This window comes from Erinaceus europaeus, chromosome 6, assembly GCF_950295315.1.
Source record: "Erinaceus europaeus chromosome 6, mEriEur2.1, whole genome shotgun sequence".
Lineage (NCBI taxonomy): Eukaryota > Metazoa > Chordata > Mammalia > Eulipotyphla > Erinaceidae > Erinaceus > Erinaceus europaeus.
Genome location: NC_080167.1, coordinates 59,702,840 through 59,723,403, shown reverse-complemented (window position 1 = coordinate 59,723,403; position 20,564 = coordinate 59,702,840). Strand labels below are relative to the sequence as shown.

The 20,564-nt window shown below is 46.5% G+C and overlaps 1 protein-coding gene across 1 annotated transcript; it reads right to left on the bottom strand.

Annotated features, from left to right (window-relative positions):
• Nucleotides 1-568: 568 nt before the first annotated feature.
• MSRB2 (methionine sulfoxide reductase B2) lies at nt 569-16,049 on the bottom strand. Its single transcript, XM_007526745.3, has 5 exons — nt 15,892-16,049; nt 12,187-12,287; nt 7,478-7,554; nt 2,569-2,716; nt 569-1,112 (listed from the first exon to the last, which is right to left on the bottom strand). Exons 1-5 carry the CDS (start codon nt 16,007-16,009, stop codon nt 1,008-1,010), a joined length of 549 nt encoding a protein of 182 aa, XP_007526807.1. The 5' UTR covers nt 16,010-16,049; the 3' UTR covers nt 569-1,007.
• Nucleotides 16,050-20,564: the final 4,515 nt, after the last annotated feature.

Sequence of the window (20,564 nt, the reverse complement as noted above, 5' to 3'; positions counted from 1 at the left end):
CCCTGCAGGTGGGGAGCCGGGGTTCGAACCGGGATCCTTATGCCGGTCTTTGTGCTTTGCGCCACCTGCGCTTAGCCCGCTGCGCTACAGCCCGACTCCCTGGAGTGCACACTTAACCAAGCACAAGGACCCAGGTTCAAGTCCCCTGGCCACCACATGGGAGCACCACATGGGAGCACCCGCTTGGAGAGAGTCTCACACACACTGGAGGGTGCTCCTTCTCTATCTCCCTCTCCTTGTCTCTCACCTTTTAACTTGGAAATCACAGTCTTCGGGGAGCAGTGGAATCATGCAGGCAATCAATAAATAAGCAAAGACATGGAGGTGGTGAAGCCAGTGCTGGGGGTGGTGCTGAGTGGCCGCGGAGGCAGAAGGTGCCCCAGGCCTGAGGCCAATCAAGCAGCTCTGTTTACACAGTAAAGATGTAGCCAACAGGCCATTGTAATTGCTAATTGTTGAGACCCTATCAAGAGATGGATCTTTTTAATAGGGCCTCAGTGTTCTCTCCCACAGATAAGTGAATCAGTTTTTTCAGATGCTGACATGCGCTGATTGAAATACAAAGATGTGTAATCAAGGATTTTTTTTTAATATGGTTTTTAACATTTGCAAAGAAAATTATTTCAAAGGCTACAGGCTGGAAAGGGAGGCGCTGTAAACAGTTAGCAATCAACCAGAGACTGGGGTTACTGAGAATGTCCCCACCTCCACAATCTGCACCCAGATGGGACAGGAGTTACTGTTTTGTTCCTCAGAGGCCCGGCAGATGCAAGAAGCGGATCATTCATCTTCCTAAGTACTCAAGGACACATGGAACTACCCTGGGGAGGGCACACGGGCCCCTGTGAGACGACTCGGGGTCTTGAACTGGAACTTCTAGATCCCAGAAGCTGCGGGTTGTTGAGAGTCAGCCACAAACTTGGCCCTGTTGGAGAGCCCACAGAAGAGCAGCTGGTGTTGAGAGCAGCAGGGCGGGAATGTGGAGGAGAGGCGAGGGCCTCTTGCAGTCAGGACTTGCTGGGTTTGAAGGTCAGGGCCACACTGTTGATGCAGAACCTCTGGCCACGGGGCCCAGGGCCATCAGGAAAGACGTGGCCCAAGTGGGCCTCACACTGTGGAAGGAGGGGTCTCAGTCACTGTTCCGCTGAGCCAGAGCTGCCCCCGTGGCCGCCCACCGGTGTGACACCAGTGTGGCAAATGAGCCTGTAAGAGGGTACAGAGCAGCGTAGTGCTCTGCAACACTGCCATGGTCAGTGTGCTGTTGTTATTATTATTATTATTATTTGGGGGGGTTCCCAGGTTAGATATATATTTTTTGCCTCCAGGGTTATCGCTGAGACTAGGTGCCTGCACTATGAATCCACTTTTCCTGGAGGCTATTTCTTTCCTTTTGTTGCCCTTGTTGTTTATCATTGTTGTTGTTATTATTGTTATTGCTGTTGTTGTTGCTAGATAGGACAGAGAGAAATGGAGAGAGGAGGGGAAGACAGAGAGAGGGAGATAAAGATAGACACCTGCAGACCTGCTTCACTGCTTATGAAGCGACCCCCCTGCAGGTGGGGAGCTGGGGGCTCGAACCGGGATCCTTATGCTGGCACTTGAGCTTTGTGCCATGTGCACTTAACCCGCTGCACCACCACCCAGCCCCCCTTCATTATTATTATTATTATTATTTCTATGGCATTCAATAGGGACTGGGTGGTAGAGCTCCAGGTAGAGTGTACTTGTGACCATGTGCAAAGACCCGGGTTCAAGTCCCCAGTTGCCACCTGCAAGGGGGAAACTTTAGGAGCAGTGAAGCAGGTCTGAGGATGTCTTTCTCTCTCCCTACCTCCCCCTTCCCTCTCATTTTCTGTCTTAATTCAAAAAAAGGAAGGAAAACAAAACATAACAAAGGCTTCAGGGAGCAGTGGATTGGTCATGCAGACACCAAACCCCATCAATAACTATGGTGGCAATTAAAAAGAAAAGATGTGGGGGGTTGGGGTTGTAGCGCTGCGAGTTCAGCGCCATGGCGCAAAGCACAAGGGCCAATGTAAGGATCCCGGTTCGAGTCCCCAGCTCCCCACCTGCTGAGGTTGCTTCACAGGTGATGAAGCAGGTCTGCAGGTGTCTATCTTTCTCTCCTCTCTGTCTCCCCCCCATTTCTCTCTGTGCTATCCAACAACAACAACTACAACAAAGGCAAATAAAATGGGAAAAATGGTCTCCAGGAGCAGTGGATTCGTAGTACAGGTACCAAGCCGCAGCGATAATCCTGGAGGCAAAAAAAGGAAAGAAAAGATGTATTCAATACAATTGCTGCAGAGCAGTCAAGGAGAGAGCGAGCTGCCACGTGAAAGGTCATCCTTCCCAGATCCCACTGCCACAGAGAAGGGTGGAGGGGGCTTCTGCTCCCAATGGCACAGCTGGGCTAGCAGAGCCCGGGAAGCAGCATGGTAGATGCCAGCAGATGTCATGGTAGACTCTCTGCTGCCAAAATCCTCCCAGGGTAACACACCAGTTGTGTGCACTCTGTGGCCCGGGGGGCCGAGTGAGGAGAACAGGACAGACCCCATAGACACGCACCTGCTTGCAGACCACCTCTGTGCGCTCCAGGCCCAGTGAGGTGTCTGGGCGCCTCAGAACCCCTGAGTCACTTTCATCAGAGCCGGATGCACCGTGAGCCTCAGAGAAGGAGGGCCATCCCGAGCCCGAGCAGTACTTCTTCTCAGAACTGGGGAGATAGCACAGCACCCAGGCTTAGTAATACACAGGGTACCCCACCCACTTTCCCAGGGAGCAGACCTCCTCTCTCCCTTCTTGGCTCCCAGCTCTCCAGGCCAGTGAAGGCTCAGCGTAGGCCCTGCCCCCCACCCCCCAATTACTGAACAGTCCCTCACGCTCAAGGGTCCTCTCCAGAGGCCCAGCAGGGACAAGGAACACTGGGGCTTTATGAACTATCCAGAAACCCAGAGCAGATCCACGTGCTTCATATGCAGAAAAGGAGAAAGTGAGATCAATGGGGCTGATCCTGAGATCCACAGGCACCCAGCTCCCCGGGATAGTGCTCCTGCTCTGTCATTTGCACATGGGAGGAAGTTTCAGTGGTATCTATCACTCTTACTGATAATGACAATAAGTCAAGAAAATCTGGGGCCAGGTGGCAGTGGACCTGGTTGAGCACACACACTACAGTGCACAAGGACCAGGGTTCAAGCCCCGGTCCCCACCTGCAGGGGCAAAGCTTCAGGAGTGGTGAAACAGGGCTGCAGGTGTCTCTGTGTCTCTCTTCCTCTCTATTGCCTCATCCACTCTTTTTCTCTATCCATAATAAAAAAATAATTAAATAAAAATAAATCTAGAAAATTAGCGTTACTAACAAATGACTTCCATGAAACCTGTGCATTCCTGGGCCCAATCAGAAGTATCTCTACATTTAGTTTCAACTCCTTTCAATCCTTTTCCAAACATTCAAAAATATTCATTGAACCACTCAGGTTCGGGGAAAAACACCACCAGTATTTTTAATCACAGCACTGCAGCCCTTGGCATTATAAACCATGATATAAGGAGACATTTTGATGGAAGACTATAAATATGATACTTTTTTTAAATGAACAAATCTAAGACTATTAAAATGTCATTTAAAACATTTTATGGGAAGCAATAAACTTTTACTGATGGAATCCACAGAATCTGGACATATGTTCAGGTAATCCGAGAGGTGTCATACATGATCTAAGACTGGGAACCCAAGTATTAAGGCCAATTAGAAATTCCAACATATATATTTAAATGACTACCAGATTGGAAGGGTCTGCCTTTGAGAAACTACTATTCTGGGTCATCTCACATGTTCCTATAAGAGCCTCCTTTATTTTTAAAATGGGTTTCTACTTTCTTCTTGATTGTAACCAACAAGGCTGATATCTTAGAAGAGCTTCCATTCATTTGAAAGGATGGGAGGGAGCCAGGCATTGGTGCGGTTGATAAGAGTGCACACGTAATTGTGCTCAAGGACCAGGGTTCAAGCCCTTTGTCCCCAGCTGCAGAGTAGTGAAGCAGTGTTGCAGGTGTCTGTCTCTCTCCTTCTGTATCCCCCTCCCCTCTTAATTTCTCCATCACTATCAAAAAGAACAAAAAATGAAGGTATTGGAAGGAACACACAAAGGGGTTTGTCACATGTAGGCTCTGAGTGATCTATCGGGCTTGTGGTTCCTTCTATCCTAGTTCATGACCATGAACTAGATGACCCCTGGGGGGGTTAGTAATCAGCATGTCCAGGCCTGTTGGAGAAAAGGAAAGAGGATGGAAGAAGGAGGGGTAAAGTCCTATAACCCCAAGCTTAAGGGACAATCTGGGGCCCCCAGGGGAGTGGTGGTTAACCCCAGAGTGCTCTGGACACCAGGGCTGGGTTAAAGCTCCCAGAGCCCACAGCACTAGGCATGTGGGGGGGCGGAGCGAGCCCAGAGACTCCACTCTGGCCTCTGACTGGCCACTCCCCTTTGCCGCCATGCAAACACTGGCTCAGGAAGCCTTTGCTTTCCTTTACCTCTGCACCCTACTTAGCCTGGCAACTGAGGACGCAGGGACAGTGAGAGGCTAACCAGAATACCTTCCTGAAGCCACCCTTCGTAGGGATCTAATCTTCCTTTACAGATGCTCATTCATTAGGATATACCCTTAAGAATTCCTCGGTATCACAGAATCACTGCTGCACAGGGTGCCCCCTTGAATGAGTGGTGAGCCGCTTGGCATGTAGGAGGCCTGTGACTTAGCTAATCTTCCCAACTGCTCTACAGTTTGGCACTGCTGTCATGCTTCTTTTCCAGCTGAGGGAATCGAGGCTCAGCAAGCTGGAGAAAATAGTCCCAGGGCACAGAGCAAATGGAGCCAGGCTATATACAGCTCCACATCCCTAAGTGCTCTCCTCCACTGCAGCTCCCATAAACAAATGAAACTCTGAGAAGAGTATATTCTGGGACAGACTCTCATTTCTCTCAGCAGTAGCAGAAACAGCAAAGAAATGGAACAGAAACAAACCCAAAAGCCCTTAAAGGGGGAAAAAAGGGGGTGGGTGGGGCTCAGTCTGTGGCTGTTCAATTCAGACAAGATGAGGAAAAAAAAAGAAATAAAGTTGGTGAATAAGTAGTCCAGTAAATGGTCACCAGGTAGATGGGTTTTGGGAGAAGTGACTGGCTTTCTTGCTGAGGCTGCCTCACTGCTTCAGTGTCCTGACTTGGACACTGTCACTCAGCTTGCTAAATTTGGGCTCACGTGCTAATACAATAGCCCCAGGCCACCTGCAGCATTTTCAATCTAAATTAATCAAGATGAAGTAAACATTTTTAAAAACTATTTTATTTTTGTCAATGATTAATCTTAATTTTTTTTTTTTTTTTGGATAGAGAGACAGAGAGAGAAGGAAAGGCATCACAGTACTAATGCTTTCCCCAGTGCCAGGTTCAATTCTGGGTCATGCACATGGCAAAGCAGGTACACTATCCAGGTGTGCCCTGAAATAGAATTGGATTCATCTTCCAGCCAAATTCTGAATGCTCAGTAGTCATATGAAATTAGGGGCAACCACCCTGGACAACAGGTAGAGAACCTTTACCATCACTGTAGAAAGTTTTGCTAGACTGGGCTTCCTGCTCCACTGTCTGTGGTTCTGTGCTGAGCCCACATGGGACAGGGTGCTGGTTTGGATGAAGAACTCATTTTTCCTGGAGAAGAAACTACAACAGCAGCAAAATCCCACAGGGAAGAGCAAAATGGACATGGGAGAGCACCCCTACAAGGTGACTCATCTCTCACTGTCACAGCACAAGACAGACAGGTGTCTGGTTACTGCACAAGGCGGCCTGACACCATCACGAGGTGCTCTGGTGACATGCCAACTGGCCAGGTCCTCCTCCTCTTTGGCAGAACTGAAGGGGAAGGAATAACAAATGTCTCAGAGATAGCCAACCCCCTCCCCCATTATAATGTGTCAAAATTAACCAACCCATCCTGGTTTTTCCTGGGTCATTACAGGTTTGCTGCCATCTTAGCTGTTGCCTCAATGGCCACTGGCAGAATGAATGACTCCAGGCAAAGGCCTGCCCTCCTCTGAGCATGCAGCGAAGTCAATACTAACCACAGGGTTGTTGCAGGTGGGGGTCAAGCTTCCACAACCTAGATCACCTTAGCAGCCAGCAGCCCTGCAGAGCCCAGAGGACCACAGACGACCAGCACTGCTCTAATGGGAGAGCCACAGAGCTGGCTTGATTTACATTCCACTCTCAACCCACTTAGGGTTGATGCAAAGGTAAAGCAAGCATCTTTGAGGTTCTGCAAAATAGGACTTCAAAGATGTCTTCTCTTTATCAAATCTACTTTTCTTAGACTGTTTCCTACATGTCTAAACAAAAAGCTTTGTGGAAAGATTTCATATCCTGATTGACTTAAAAGGGGGCTTGGAAATCAAAGGCCAATTAACTTACTTATAGCTCCAGTGACGAGGGCATGGTATTCACCACTATCAATCAGTTTGGGGAATCTATCCTCATGAAATTCCACATTCCCTAAATTAAGTTACAAACCCATTTCCCCCAGGGGGAAAGGTAAGAGTTTTAGTCGCACAGCCAACAAAACACTGTTATGGTTTAGATTTATTTTAATCTTTTTTCCCAAGGAAAAAAAATTGAATAATTTTATCATCCTTTTTCTTTTTCAATAGTTTGATTTATTTACTGGATAGAGACAGAAACTGAGAGGGAAGGAAGGGAGAAAGAGAGGGAGAGAGAGAGAGAGAAAACACTTGCAGCTGCTTTCAGGAGAGCTGATTTACAGCTTGTGAAGTTTTCCTTCTGTAGGTGGGGACCTGGGGTTTGAACCTGGGTCTCTGAGCATTTTACCATGTGCACTGTCTCAGGTGCACCATCACTTTGCTGTGAATAGCTTTACCTTAAAGTGCCCAGTAAGTTTTGTTTGCTATTTTTCAGGGACCCAGAAAGGAAAAATGTGGGCTGTGGAATATTGTGAACTGCTCTAACTGCCAGAAGCAATCAAGACTAGCACAGCTATATACAAGATGCTGGGTATTATACAGCAAACCCTAACAAAGGCACTTCTCAAAGTTAACCCAATTACCAAATAATGTGATGATAACAATAACTATCCATTGTCTTCTTGAACCCTAAGACAGCAGGGACCTCACATTTCCACTACTGTGGAGGGGATGGGATATGGAGATCGGGTGGTGGAGTTGTACCCTGTGTGGAGTTGTACCCCTCCTATCCTACGGTTTTGTTAATGTCTCCTTTCTTAAATAAATAAATAAATAAATGAAGCAATCAAGACAAGAATCTTACTGACTTACTGCTCTTCCAAGCAATCACATCTCATCGAATGAGCAGGCACCTCAAGACAAGGAGATAGTCATCAGAGGCCTTCAGACTGGAAGGTAAGGAACCTGGAGGACTGTCCTACAGGCTCTCCCATCCTGCCTTACCTGAAGAGCGGGCTGTCACAGCACACGCAGTGGTACATGCCTGGCTCCTTGTTATCCAGGTAGATCCCACTGAAAGGCTGAAAGAAAGACCCACCAAGTTCAGATTTCTCCCACACCAGCAGCAGGCCATGTGGTCAATTTAAATTCAAAGTCAAGATCTCAAATAAAGGAATCTTTGTGCTAATTTGACAAATGGCACCCAGGAGAAAAATGACAAGACTCCCAGTGAAACAGCCTGCAGCCTTACTTACAATCCAGCCTTTACTGAGTCAGAGACTCTGATTATGACATTAATAACGTTCTGTGTCTATATGACACCTTTCATCCAAGAACATCAAAGTCAGAGAGAGGAGGAGGAAGAGTGAAAGAGTGAGAGAACAAAATAGTCCTTTGGCTTGTGTAAGGGTTTGGTCTCAATTTCAAGAGTCAGTACATAGGAAACTAGCCCACTGTCTAAAACACTTTGAAATCACCAACTAAAGGCAGAATATAAATAAATAAAAAGCGGAGATTAGGGTGACTGGGCTGTGTCTCTCCAGTGTGCTCTGTGTGGTATTCAGGACTGTGGATGCTTAACTCATGTTAAATAATGAGCTAGATTTCCCCAGTCTGAGTTATTGCCTAGATGAAGTAACTGTGCTAATCGTGGTGTTAAGGAGTTTGCAGGTTGGGCGGTGGGGGGAGAAAGCATAATGGTTATGTAAAGAGATTCTCAAACATGAGGCTCCAAAGTCCCAGGTTCAATCCCCCACACTATCATAAACCACAGCGAAGCAGTGCTCTGGTTAAAAAAAAAAAAAAAAAAAAAAAGATAATATTTACTCAACTCCTTTTGTTATCAAAGAAAATTAAAGGGGAAAAAAAAGGTTCTTGTATTGACCCTGAAGGCCTGTGACAGGGTCCTGGTGTCAGGCATGCCCCAATTTATGGGATGGGAAAGAAGCTGGAGCACAGATGGTGCCCCCAAGATGCTGAGGACTCTCCTACATTCTGGGCACAAGTGGGTGCTATCCCTCTTTCAGATCCCTAAACCTAGCCACAAGGACCCAGCAAGAAGGTTGGTGCATCCTGGCCTGGATGCCTGCTCCTGACAGGGGCACAAGCCAGCAGCTGTGATGAAGAGGAAGTCTCACCTCCATGCCTCCAGGGCCAGGGAGACACAGGGCCACAGGCTACCAGCCCCACCACGTGATCCCGACAAGCAAGGAGAGTCAAAGTTGGTGAGGGAGAGTTAGAGGAGGTGACAGGGAATTGGCATCGCAGTCAATAAAAGAAGGGGAGGAGGGAAGGAAGAAGAAAGGAGGAGGAAGGGAGAAAGAAGAAATCCTTAGTTAACTTGTGTTATGAAATGTCCGCTACTGCTAAGCCCCTATCACCTGTCTGATGTCATGAGTTTTCTCTGGCCCCCTCCCCAATTTTATACACTTATTTATGGCCCAACTCCATTTTCTGTGTTTCAGCAAACACTTAAGTTTTTTGTTTTTTTTTTTAAACACTAAGTTTTTAACTAAATCCTAGAAGGATCTGAAACTCAGTACTAGGTAGCGAGAATGCTAAGATAGTATGGAACAGCCAACCAACCAACCAACCGTTCATCCATCTAATCCACAGAATTTGCTACCTAGTTGGGAGGCGACAGGTGAGCTAGCTGACAGCTGCCCTACTAGGTGCTAAAAGCTCTGACAGTGAGGTCAGCAAGGAGTGTGAAGGCACTGGTCTCTTCATAACCCGGGCAATTACCATGAAGATCTTTCTGAGCCAGGCACTAGTTGAGACCAGAGGCTACCCCTCACCAAGACACAGAGCTGGGTTTTGAAGGACGAGTGGGCGTTGATGAGGTGGAGAGGTGGAAGAGTGTGTGTCACAGAGCAGGTCAACCTGGAGCAGAGGAAAAGCCGCTAGGAAGACCGGGCAGTCAGGTCACAGGGGCTGTGACTAAACCAGCTTGCAGAGCGTTCTCTGGCCTACTGAGAGTGGGAAGTGATGGGAAGCTTTTAAACTGGGTGTGCACACAGTCAGAGTTGATTTCTAGAAGGGTCATTTGGAAATTCACATGGAGAATGGATTGGGAGGCTGTGGACAAAGGAGAGTCAAATGGCCAACACTGCAAGTCCAGATCTAGATGTGGCAGAAAAGGAAATAAAAGATTTCAGAATTATTTAGGAGAACTAGTGACTGACTTGGGAGGGGGACAGATTCAGAGAAAGAATGATCCTCAAAAGAGAGCCCCTGGGTTTTCAGGGTCTGTACTGTGAACTGAATGTTTGTGTCTCCCCTCTACCTCTTCCCCCCTCCTGCCAGTTTAAGCCCTAATCACAATATTTTAGGTCAGGACTTTTGGGGGTGCTTAGGTCATGGAGGTGGAGCCTCACAAATAGACTGCTGCTTCCAATGAGAAGAGACCAGGGAGAGAGGATCTTTCTTTACCATGTGAGGGTGTGGCAGGAAGTGACCATCTGCAAACCAGGAAGAGACTCCCCAGCCTCAGCACTCTTGAGAAGTAAAGGTCTGTCACTTCAGCCTTCCAGTCTCCTGTGGCGACAGCCCAAACTAACAAAGACAGTCTGTCTGGGTCAACGGAGTTTCCCCTCCGAATGAGTCAGGAAAACATACCTGTTGGGAACTACGTCTTACTCAAAAGAGACAACAATCTACAGGTGATGCCATGCAGAAGTCTTTACAAAGAGGGGGGAGAACCAGTGAAAACCTTCAGGGGTGAGCGGGTGAAGCACCCTGGATCAGTGACTGTAAGAAAACACTAGGGCTGGTGAAGTAGCTCGTGCTATTTGGCCATGTGCAGGACCCAGGGTCAAGCCCCGCCCACACCACACTGAAGGAAGCTTAGGTGTTCTGTCTCTTTATCATAATACAAAACAAACTTTTAAAAACCCCAAACTATACTATCCCTATTGGCCTATGGGAGAGAGGTGGGGGCAGTTGTCAGACCTTGGACTCCTCTGGGTGTCACCTACAGGAAAGGACACAGTCTCAGAGGACCCTGGGTCCCAATTTCTCTATTCTGGCTTCTGATCTTGCTGGCACCTACCCTTAGCAAAACCCAAGTAGCAGTCAGAGGACAAGGGACCAGCTAGTTAGTCCAGCATTCTCGAGAGTCCCATGTCCCCTCCCCCGCCTCCTCCCTACCACTTTAGTTCCTTCTCCTCTTCCTGGAGCTCAAAGCAGAGGGGAACAGTCAAGAACAGACTTAGTGGGTATATGGAAGAAGATCTACATAAAACCTATCTCCCTCTGAGATCTGGCTCCTAGTTACTGCTCTCCGGGCTGTGTGCACCTCAGTCATACCCAGGAGAGAGTCAGCATATTACTGCTGTCCAGTAAAAGACATATACAACTGAATTATCATTCTGAGCCACTCACCTGAAAGCGTAGATGGTTTACTCAGCTTCAGGCAAAACCTGTCTCTTCCTGATGAAGTCTGTGTTACAGTCCCATCCCCAGGAACATCACTCCACCTCTGAGCTTCTCCCCTTTTCACAGGAGGTTGTAAAGCTACCAGTAGCTCATGAAAATCTATTGAGATCTGCTGGTCTAATGATTTTAGCAACAGAGAAATTGAAGGTGGGGGTGGGGATAGATAGCATAATGGTCATGCAAAGAGACTCTCATGCTAGAGGCTCCGAAGTCCCAGGTTCAATTCCCTGCATCATCATCACCATAAGCCAGAGCTGAGCAGTACTCTGGTATAAAAAAAAAAAAAAAAAGGAGGAGGAAGAAGAAGGGGAAGAGGAGGAAGAAGAGGAAGAAGTTGCAGGTGGGACAGTGATTCTAATGCCTCAAGCACATCAGCAGCTACCTGTATTTCGCAAAGCTGGCTGAGTAAAGGTATAACTACACTGTAATTCCATGAAGCCACTTGGTGTGCTCCACTCTCCAGGGCCTGCTTCACATATGAAAGCAGCCAACAGCCAAGTTCAATGGCTGTCTTCCAGTGATGCTTGGGCCCAACGCAGTGCAGCTGTTAAGACATGTAGCTACGGAGAAATGTTGCTCCCGGAGTCAGAAGACAGCTCCCCTGGCCAGTATACAACCTGGACTTCATCCCAGGCATAACACGAGAGCACCATGGCACTATGGTGTCTCTCCCCTCTGTCTCTGAAATACACAGGATGAAAAGCCAAGCCAAGAGCAGAGAAATCATGGATGTACAAGGCCCCAGCGTGTCTCTCTCTCTCTCTCTCACACACACACACACACACACACACACACACACACACACACACACACGACGATCTGGAGGAGCCTCTGGGAGCTATTCTCTCAAGGGATGGAGGAAAGTTGAGACAGGTGAATGCAGTTTATTACATGTTGTCACCATTAGGAACGTGGCCATTCAGAACTGACAACAATTTCTTTGAGCCTCTTTCATAATGTTGGGAGGGGAGGTGGGTGGAGCTGAGGGGAGAAGAGCCACCTGAGGAAGCACTGTGAGCAGAACAGTAGGACAGTAGGAGGCGCTGGGCCAGTGTGCTGGTGATTGATGCAAGGTGGTTTAGGGGCAGAGCCAAAGGGGAGGCCAGCACAGCCTCTTGGTCAGGGAAGACGGGAAGGTTTCTGGTTTCTACACCTGGATAGTTACTGATGCCTCAGAAGAGGGTGGGGTGGGGGGAACCCGACCACAGGAGAGTTCATTCTCTGGCCAGATGCCCTCCGTGGCAGCTAAGCAGAACTCTTGAGTCAGAGCTGCTCACCGGTTCGGTTCCTTTTTCTCGCGTGACATAGAACTGTTCCGGCGTCAGCTTCTTTCGCCACTCACTCTTGGAGAGAGACCGCTCGCACTTGGCACTAGACCCTGTATTGATGAGTAGAAACGGTATCATGTAAAAAGGCACCATGACCTCCTTTCCTTCGCCCTTCTTCTGAATCCAGCCCCTTCCCTTGCCTCCCTCCCCACCTTCAGAGCGGCCAGAAAGCTCCAGTGCAAAGCACCTCAATTGACTCATTAGCTTAATAAGATATGAGTAATAACTGGAAAGCCAGTTTTCCAGTCCCTCTGGGGCTTAGAAGTTAAAGAGGCAGCTGAAATATGAAATAGAGCAGGATAAATCCTCCTGGGGCTCCCATGGGGAGAAATTGATCCTTCCTTCCACTTTTGCTTTCAGTGGAGTAGTTCCTGTCAGGATCCAGCTAGAAGCAGTTAAGTGATTGGAGAGAAAAGAGCTTTGAGCTAGTGGGTTATTAAACTCCTCTCCCTTGCTGCTTTCTAAAGGTTTCTCTGATTTTGTTTGTCAAGGGAGGTCTTTATTAGAATTTCTTCTTGTGTGGAAAAGAGAAGTCTACAGTATACCCCCAAAGGGGAAACTGAGACCTACTCTAATCCATTCTACTTGGGTTTGGGCCACAATTTGTCTTTCTCATATTTTACCACACAGAATATAAGCCAAGTAGGACAATATACTGATTAGCCAATGAGGAACAGGAAACCCAAGGTATATAATAATGCTTTCATTGTCCAACATTTGAAAGAACCTTATAATCTGGTCCAGTCTTCACCTCACAAAGGAGAAAAACAGAGACCCAACCAGAGGGTTGACCTGGCCACACCACTGAAGATGAAATTAAACCTTTATGATGCCACAAGTATGTTAGAAAACCATACTTAAAGTTAATTCTTGGTGACAATACAGGTGCTAAGTCATCTTTTAGCAAGAAAAGACCAATACCTTCATCACCAGCTCACAATACCACATAATACAGTGTTTTCAGAATTGTATATTGTTGACGACTGTTAACATTTTATTCAGGTGTCTTATCAGTTAGATATAAAGTTATCTGCTTAACTAGTTTTTTAAAAAAGACTTATGTTTTATTTTATTTATTTGTTTTTATGAGATAGAAAGCTAGGAGCTGGGAGGTGGTGTTGTTTACAATGTGCAAGGAAGGACCTGGGTTCAAGCCTCTTGGTCCCCACCTACAGGGGATAAGCTTTGCAAGTAGTGAAGCAATGCTGCAGGTGTCTCTCTGTATCTCTCCCTGTCACCCTCCCCCATTCCTTCTCAATACCTGGATGTCAAATAGAGATAATAAAAAAATTAGGGAGCAGGTTAAGCCCAGGTGGTGCAAAGTGCAAGGACCTGGGTAAGAATCCCAGTTGGAGCCCCCGGCTCCCCACCTGCAGGGGAGTCGCTTCATAGGCAGTGAAGCAGGTCTGCAGGTGTCTTAGCTTTCTCTCCCCCTCTGTCTTCCCCTCCTCTCTCCATTTCTCTCTGTCCTATCCAACCACAACATCAATAATAACTACAACAATAAAACAACAAGGGCAACAAAAGGGAATAAATAAATAAATATTTTTTAAAAAATTAAGAGAGAGATGCCCCAGAGCACTGCTCAGCTCTGGTTCAGGGTGGTGCTGGGGACTGAACATCAGGACCTAGGACATCAGAGCCTCAGGCATGAGTTTTTTGCATAGTCATTATGCAATCTCCCCAGCCCTCTTAACTACTTAATAGCTGCTGCTATAAGCACTCAATAGCCACATGGCTCTACTGCAAACTATCTGATAAAGCTGGAGTCCTTTGGGTTCCTTTCACTCTCTCTCTCTCTCTCTCTCTCTGTGTGTGTGTGTCTGTGTGTGTAATTTCCACTAACTTTGGTGTTTGCCATTTGCTTCATGAGATGGGCCTTCATTTTCATATGCCACTGGCATCTTGAACACACAGTAACTTGTGTATTCCACCACTCCTGGGACTTTTTCATTCTTTATTTCATGACTTTTTCATTCTTTATTTCAAAGAGAGAGAGAAAGAACAAAAGCGACAACACTGTTTCAACACTCCTGGAGCTTTGCCTAGTGCCTGGGTACTTCCACATGTGGTGCCAAGCTCAAATCTTGTGCATGATAATATGGGTAATCTATCTCCCAGGCCCTCACTTACTTATCTTTAAGAATAGTCACTCTTGTGTGGTCTGGGAGGTGGCACAGTGGATAAAGCATTGGATTCTCAAGCATGAGGTCCAGAGTTCAATCCCTGGCAGCACATGTACCAGAGTGATGTCTGGTTCTTTCTCTCTCTCTCTCTCCTTCTACCTTCATGAATAAATAAATAAAATCTTAAAAAAAAAAAAAGAATAGTCACTCTTAGGAGTCGGGCAGGGGCACAACGGGTTAAGTGCACGTGGCGCAAAGCGCAAGGACCGGCTTAAGGATCCCGGTTGGAGCCCCCGGCTCCCCACCTACAGGGGAGTCGCTTCACAAGCCGTGAAGCAGGTCTGCAGGTGTCTGTCTTTCTCTCCCCCTCTGTCTTCCCCTCCTCTCCATTTCTCTCTGTCCTATCCAATAGCAACATCAATAACAACAATAATAACCACAACAAAGGCAACAAAAGGAAAAATAAATAAATAGAAAACCATTTTTTAAAAAAAGAATAGTCACTCTTGGGAGTCAGGCGGTAGCGCAGGGGGTTAAGCACAAGCCGTGCAAAGCACAGACTGGCCTAAAGATCCGGGTTCCAGCCTGGCTCCCCACCTGCAGGGGAGTCTCTTCACAAGCAGTGAAGCAGGTCTGCCGGTGTCTTTCTTTCTCTCTCTCTCTCTCTTTCTGTCTGTCTTCCCCTCCTCTTTCCATTTCTCTCTGTCCTATCCAACAACAATAATAACTACAACAATAAAACAAAAGGGAATAAATTAAAAAAAAAAAAAAAGAATAGTCACTCTTGGTTATACAGTCATCCCACTGACTACCTTCTTCTAGTTTTGCTAATTTTGAGGGGACTGACAACTGCCACATACAAGCCAGCCTCACTTCAATAAAGATTTGTGAAGACCAAGGGAGTCTTATAAGGAACTGTTAGACACATCAGAAATCCAACCTAATCTAGTTTTGTTTCTTTTTTGGCATTATCTTTATTTATTTACTGAACAGAGTCAAAATAGAGGAGGGGAGTGAGGGAGAGAGACAGAGACTCTACTGGTGAGGGGTGGGGTCAATATGAAGGTCCCCCCAATTCAACAGAGGGGTCCAAGGCCCTTCCCCTTGTCCTGTCTACAGCTGTGAGCAGTGAGCAGTCTGGGGGCGGATGACTTACAAGTGCCCATGCCTCCCGGGTCCTGCAAACTCCATAGAAATAGAGCGGGGCAGGGAGCACACCCCCGTCCCCAGGAATCCCGAGAGTGACTGATACTCAGAGGAGAAAAGAAATAGGTATGGGGAGTTTAAAAAAAAAAAAAAAGGCATAGGTGGTATACCTCTTCCTTAAACCTTCAAAACTGTGACCCCCTCCACACACTGTCTCTCCCTCCAGGTGACAGCAGGTCCCCTTCCTCGCCGGCAGAACAGGGGCGGCAGGGGCGCACCGCAGCTGTTCCCCGAGAAAAGAGGCGCCAGAACCAGCACTCGGGCCCCCCGTGCAGCAACTGGCGTGAAAGCGAAATCCGAGGACCACGGCGGGGCGTCCTACCTGCGTCCCCGTGTCCAGCCCTGGCTCTGAGGCCGCCTCTGCGCGCCAGGCCCCGCACCGACCACAGGGGCGCCTCTCGGAAGGGCAGGTGCCACACTGTGCGCAGGAGGCCCGCCATGACGTGGCGGCGCTCTGGCCGGAAGTGGGGAGGGTCTAATCCACGTGGCCACGCCCCAGACACGCCCACACCAGACCCCGCCCACGGCACGGCCTTACACAAAGGTCCGCTCCCAGCTCCGCTCCGCCCACGGCTCCGCCCACAACTCCGCTCCGCCCACTCATTTTCCAGCACCTACCTCCTCCCAACTAGCGCAACCTCCTCCTAGTCCCTCTAGCACCCCTTCTTGCCAAAGCCAGTTCCTCTCCATAACTTGTCCCAGCTCATCTTTCCCTCCCCCTGCCCCTCTCCCTCCTCCCTTCCCCCTCCTCCTCCCCTCCTCCCCCCTCCTAGTCCTCCCTCTCCTCTCCCCCTCTCCTTCCTCACCTCCCCCTCCTCCTTCCCTTCCCCCTTTCTCCTCCTCCTCCCTCTGTTCCTATGGGTCTCCCTGGACTCTCCTTGCTCCTTTTCATTGTGCCATCACTCACGCCAGCAGCCAGGCTCTTCTCTCGTTCCACCTTAGTTTAAACGTCAGTCTGTTTTAGTTCTCTTTCTCTTTTAACTATATGTTAGTTTGTGGTTTCTTGAGTTGTATATAAATAAACTAGCTTTTTGCTCTTGAAATGAGTATTTTGGACATTTTAATGTTTTTACAGTTGTTCATTGCTTATCAGTGCCAGACGGTATTCCTTTTATGGCTATATCAGAATGTGTTTATCTAGTCACCTGTCGAAAGACATTCATATTGTTTATGTTTTTCCCCCTCAAATTAAAAATAAAATTGCTAGGAATCGTCCTGTACACATAACTCTATGAATGGACATTTTCTTTCCTCTTGAGCAAACACTGGTATGGCTAGGTCATAAGGTAAGGGTTGTTTCACTACATGTTCCCGCCAGCAAATAGGAGATTTCTATATATTTCCTCTACATCCTTGCCAACACTTGAATATCTGGACTTTAACTCAACGGATTTAGTTAGCTGGGCCTTGTGCATGCATACTTTCACCACTTTCTTCATTCAGATAGAGACCGGGAGAGATACCACAGCAACAGCTTCCTACCTTGCCATCAGACCTCCCAGGTGGTGCCAGGCTTCAAACATGGGTTGCAAACATCCTGACCATGTCTGTGACCTCCAGACTGCTGAATTGTAACCATTCTGATGATGCCGCATGATACCTTAATGTGGCTTTATCTTGTTTGTGTGTGTGTGTCACTCGCGATGTTGAGTATTTTTTTATATTTATTTATTTATTCCCTTTTGTTGCCCTTGTTGTTTTATTGTTGTAGTTATTATTGCTGTCATCGTTGTTGTTGGATAGGACAGAGAGAAATGGAGAGAGGAGGGGAAAACAGAGAGGGGGAGAGAAAGATAGAAACCTGCAGACCTGCTTCACCACCTGTGAAGCAACTCCCCTGCAGGTGGGGAGCCAGAGGCTTGAACTGGTCCTAGCGCTTTGTGCCACCTGTGCTTAACCCGCTATGCTACCGCCTGAATCCCAGATGTTGAGTATTTTTTTATACTTCTCTACAATGTATATATTTTCTCTGATGAAGTTTCTGTTCAGATTGTCATCTATATGCTACTATTATTATGAAATTTTAAGTTACTTACTTTGGAAACAAATCCCTCATCAGCTATACGCTTTGCAAAGATTTTTCTCCCATTCTATGACTTGCTTTATTTTTCCTACCACCCAAAAGTATCTTAGAAACAGTAGGAATGTATCACTTGGCTGAAGTTCAGTTTGCCTGGCAGTTTTTCTTTCATGGGGTCATGCTTAGTGGTATCATTTTTTAAAAAAATATTTTGTGTTTATTTATTTATTCCCTTTTGTTGCTCTTGTTATTTTATTGTTGTAGTTATTGTTGTTGTTGTTGTCATTGTTGTTGGGTAGGACAGAGAGAAATAGAGAGAAAAGGGGGAGACAGAAATGGGGAGAGAAAGATAGACACCAGCATACCTGCTTCACTGCTTGTGAAGAGACTCCCATGCAGGTAGGGAGCCAGGGGTTCGAACCGGGATCCTTACAGGGTTCTTGAACTTTGGGATACTTGGGCTTAGCCCGCTGCACTACCACTCCCAGTGGTATCATTTATATGAAATGCTTTCCTAATTCAGGACTACAAAGATATCCTTCTTATCTCTCCCCAGTGTTACATACCTTAGGTTTTAACTTTAAGTCAGTTAAAACTAGAAGGGGGAGGGGAAACAGAGCCAAAATAGAGTTGCCAAGTTGGGGCCTCTGCCTTTTCAGCTTCTCTCCTTTGATCTTAAAACAGTCAAGAAGAAGATCCTTCATTGACTGCAGTGGGATAATTTACATGAGGAGACTTCCCTTTCCCCTGAGGGAAGGTGACTTTAGCTAAAATAACCTTTCTTTTGCTGACAATGTTGTCCCACCCTCCTTCTGATTAAAAACCCATCACCTGAAGCAAGCCTTTTAAGAAGCTTCTTACTTCCTAGGGAGATGCTGCCTGATTCACAAGCTTTTTAATAAGGCCAATTGCATCTCTAATTTTTTTCTTTATTGGGGGATTAATAGTTTACAGTCGATAGTAAAATACAGTAGTTTGTACATGTGTAACATTTCTCAGTTTTCCACATGACAATTCAACCCTCTCTAGGTCCTGCTCTGTCACCATGTTCCAGGACTTGAACACCCCTCCCCCGACCCCAGAGTCTTTTACTTCGGTGCAACACACCAGTGCATCTCTCAATTTGTCGACTTTGATTTTGATTTGACTCATTTTGAGTTAATCTTTGTAAATGGTATTTCTTTTGTTTTGTCTTGTTTTTGCATTTGACTAGCCAATTGTTCCAGCACCATTTATTGAAAATGACTGCCTTGACTCCACAAACTGCCTTTGAATCTTTGGCAAAACCAGGCTTTCCATTAATGTGTGGGTGCAGTTTTCAATTTTATATCTTTCTTATGTTTTATCCTTTCTTTTCTTTTCTTTTTTTCTTGCCAGGGCATTATCCCTTCAGGCTGGATTTTTTTTTTTTTCAGATAGAGTAAAAAGAGGAGAGAGAAAGAGAGAGAGAGAGAAAGAGAGAGAGAGAGGAAATACCAGATCACTGAAATTTCCCCCACTCAGGTGGTTGTCAAATTTGAACCTGGGTCTTACTTATGGCAAAGCAGGCAGCCTCCTAGGCAAGCTACTTCCCTGGTCTTCTTCCTGTCTTTACATCAACATTACATTGTCTAGTCACTGTGCTTGGAATCCACTAGTATTAGCATTATAATTTTGTTCTTTCCCAATGTTGTTTTTGGCATTTTAGGTCTTTTCTATTTCAACATAAACTCCAAGATTCAGTTTCTCAACTTCAACTATTTGGATTGGAAGTATTTTGGCTCTAAGTATAAACTCGGGAGGATTGATATCAAAATAGTATAAATTTCTGGACCATAAAAAAGTTTTCCCTTTTTTTTAAAAAAAAAATTACTATCTTTATTTATTAGATAGAAATTGAGTGGGAAGGAGGTGATGGAGAGGAAGAGAGACAGAGAGACATCTGCACCCCTGCTTCACCACTCACAAAGCTTTCCTCCTGCAAGTGGGGAACAGGCACTCAACCCCTGTGCCTTGTCCATTGTAACATGTGTGCTCAACCAGGTGCACCACCACTCAGCCCCAAGTTGTCCCTTTTGAAAGTCATTTTGAAGAAGGGTTTGAAGAAGGATTCCCTTCTGGGGTTTGACACGCTTTCGCACAAAAAGAAGTTCAAGGAGTTGGGCGGTAGCTCAGTGGTTAAGCGCACGTGGCGCAAAACGCAAGGACCAGCTCAAGGATCCCGGTTCGAGCCCCGGCTCCCCACCTGCAGGGGAGTCGCTTCACAGGAGGCGAAGCAGGTCTGCAGGTGTCTCTCTTTCTCTCCCCTTCTCTGTCTTCCCCTCCTCTCTTCATTTCTCTCTGTTCTATACAACAACAATAACATCAATAACAACAGCAATAATAAAAACAAGGGCAACAAAAGGGAAAATAAATAAATATACTAAAAAGAAAAAAAAGAAGTTCAAGATAACATGAGTGACAGGTGGGCAGTTTCTAAATCTGAAGCGGTGAGAATGAACACCCTTGTCCCATCTTGATCTTTATCTCTCCTTCTCTATATCCCCTTCTTACTCAGTTTCTATCATGAAGAAGAAAGAGGAGAGGAACAAAGAAAAAGATTAAAGAAATTAATGTGGTACAGTGGAAATACAGTGACTCTCTAAGTCCCAAAGCAGGGTAATTTTATGTTTAAAAGATGCACAGTCTTGGTTCAATGTGCAAGCTGTCTAAATCTGAGTTTTCCAGTCCCTAGAATGGAGCTATTTATTGCAAGGAGGAGAGTTCATGCTTAGTAAGACAACAGACTGACCTGTGGCTCGCCATTGCTTTTAGTGAATGTTGGCTGTTGTTATGAGAGTTGATTTAATGAGTTGCTGAAATTGCTAAAGAAAGGTCAGGCTATATGTAGACAAAGGAATGCCACTGCCTTAGACAGGAAGGTCACTGAAGACACATGTAACTGTATGTGTAACTGAAAGAGCCAACTGCTAATAATCTATTTCTGTGTTTCCTGC

Excerpts from the sequence above, each read along its gene's own strand:
- MSRB2 (XM_007526745.3), bottom strand. The coding sequence starts at position 16,009 with ATGGCGGGCCTCCTGCGCACAGTGTGGCACCTGCCCTTCCGAGAGGCG. Across the intron at positions 12,288-15,891 it reads GGCTGGACACGGGGACGCAG|GGTCTAGTGCCAAGTGCGAG; the intron begins GTAGGACGCCCC and ends TCATCAATACAG. Across the intron at positions 1,113-2,568 it reads CAGAGGTGGTCTGCAAGCAG|TGTGAGGCCCACTTGGGCCA; the intron begins GTGCGTGTCTAT and ends CTCCTTCCACAG.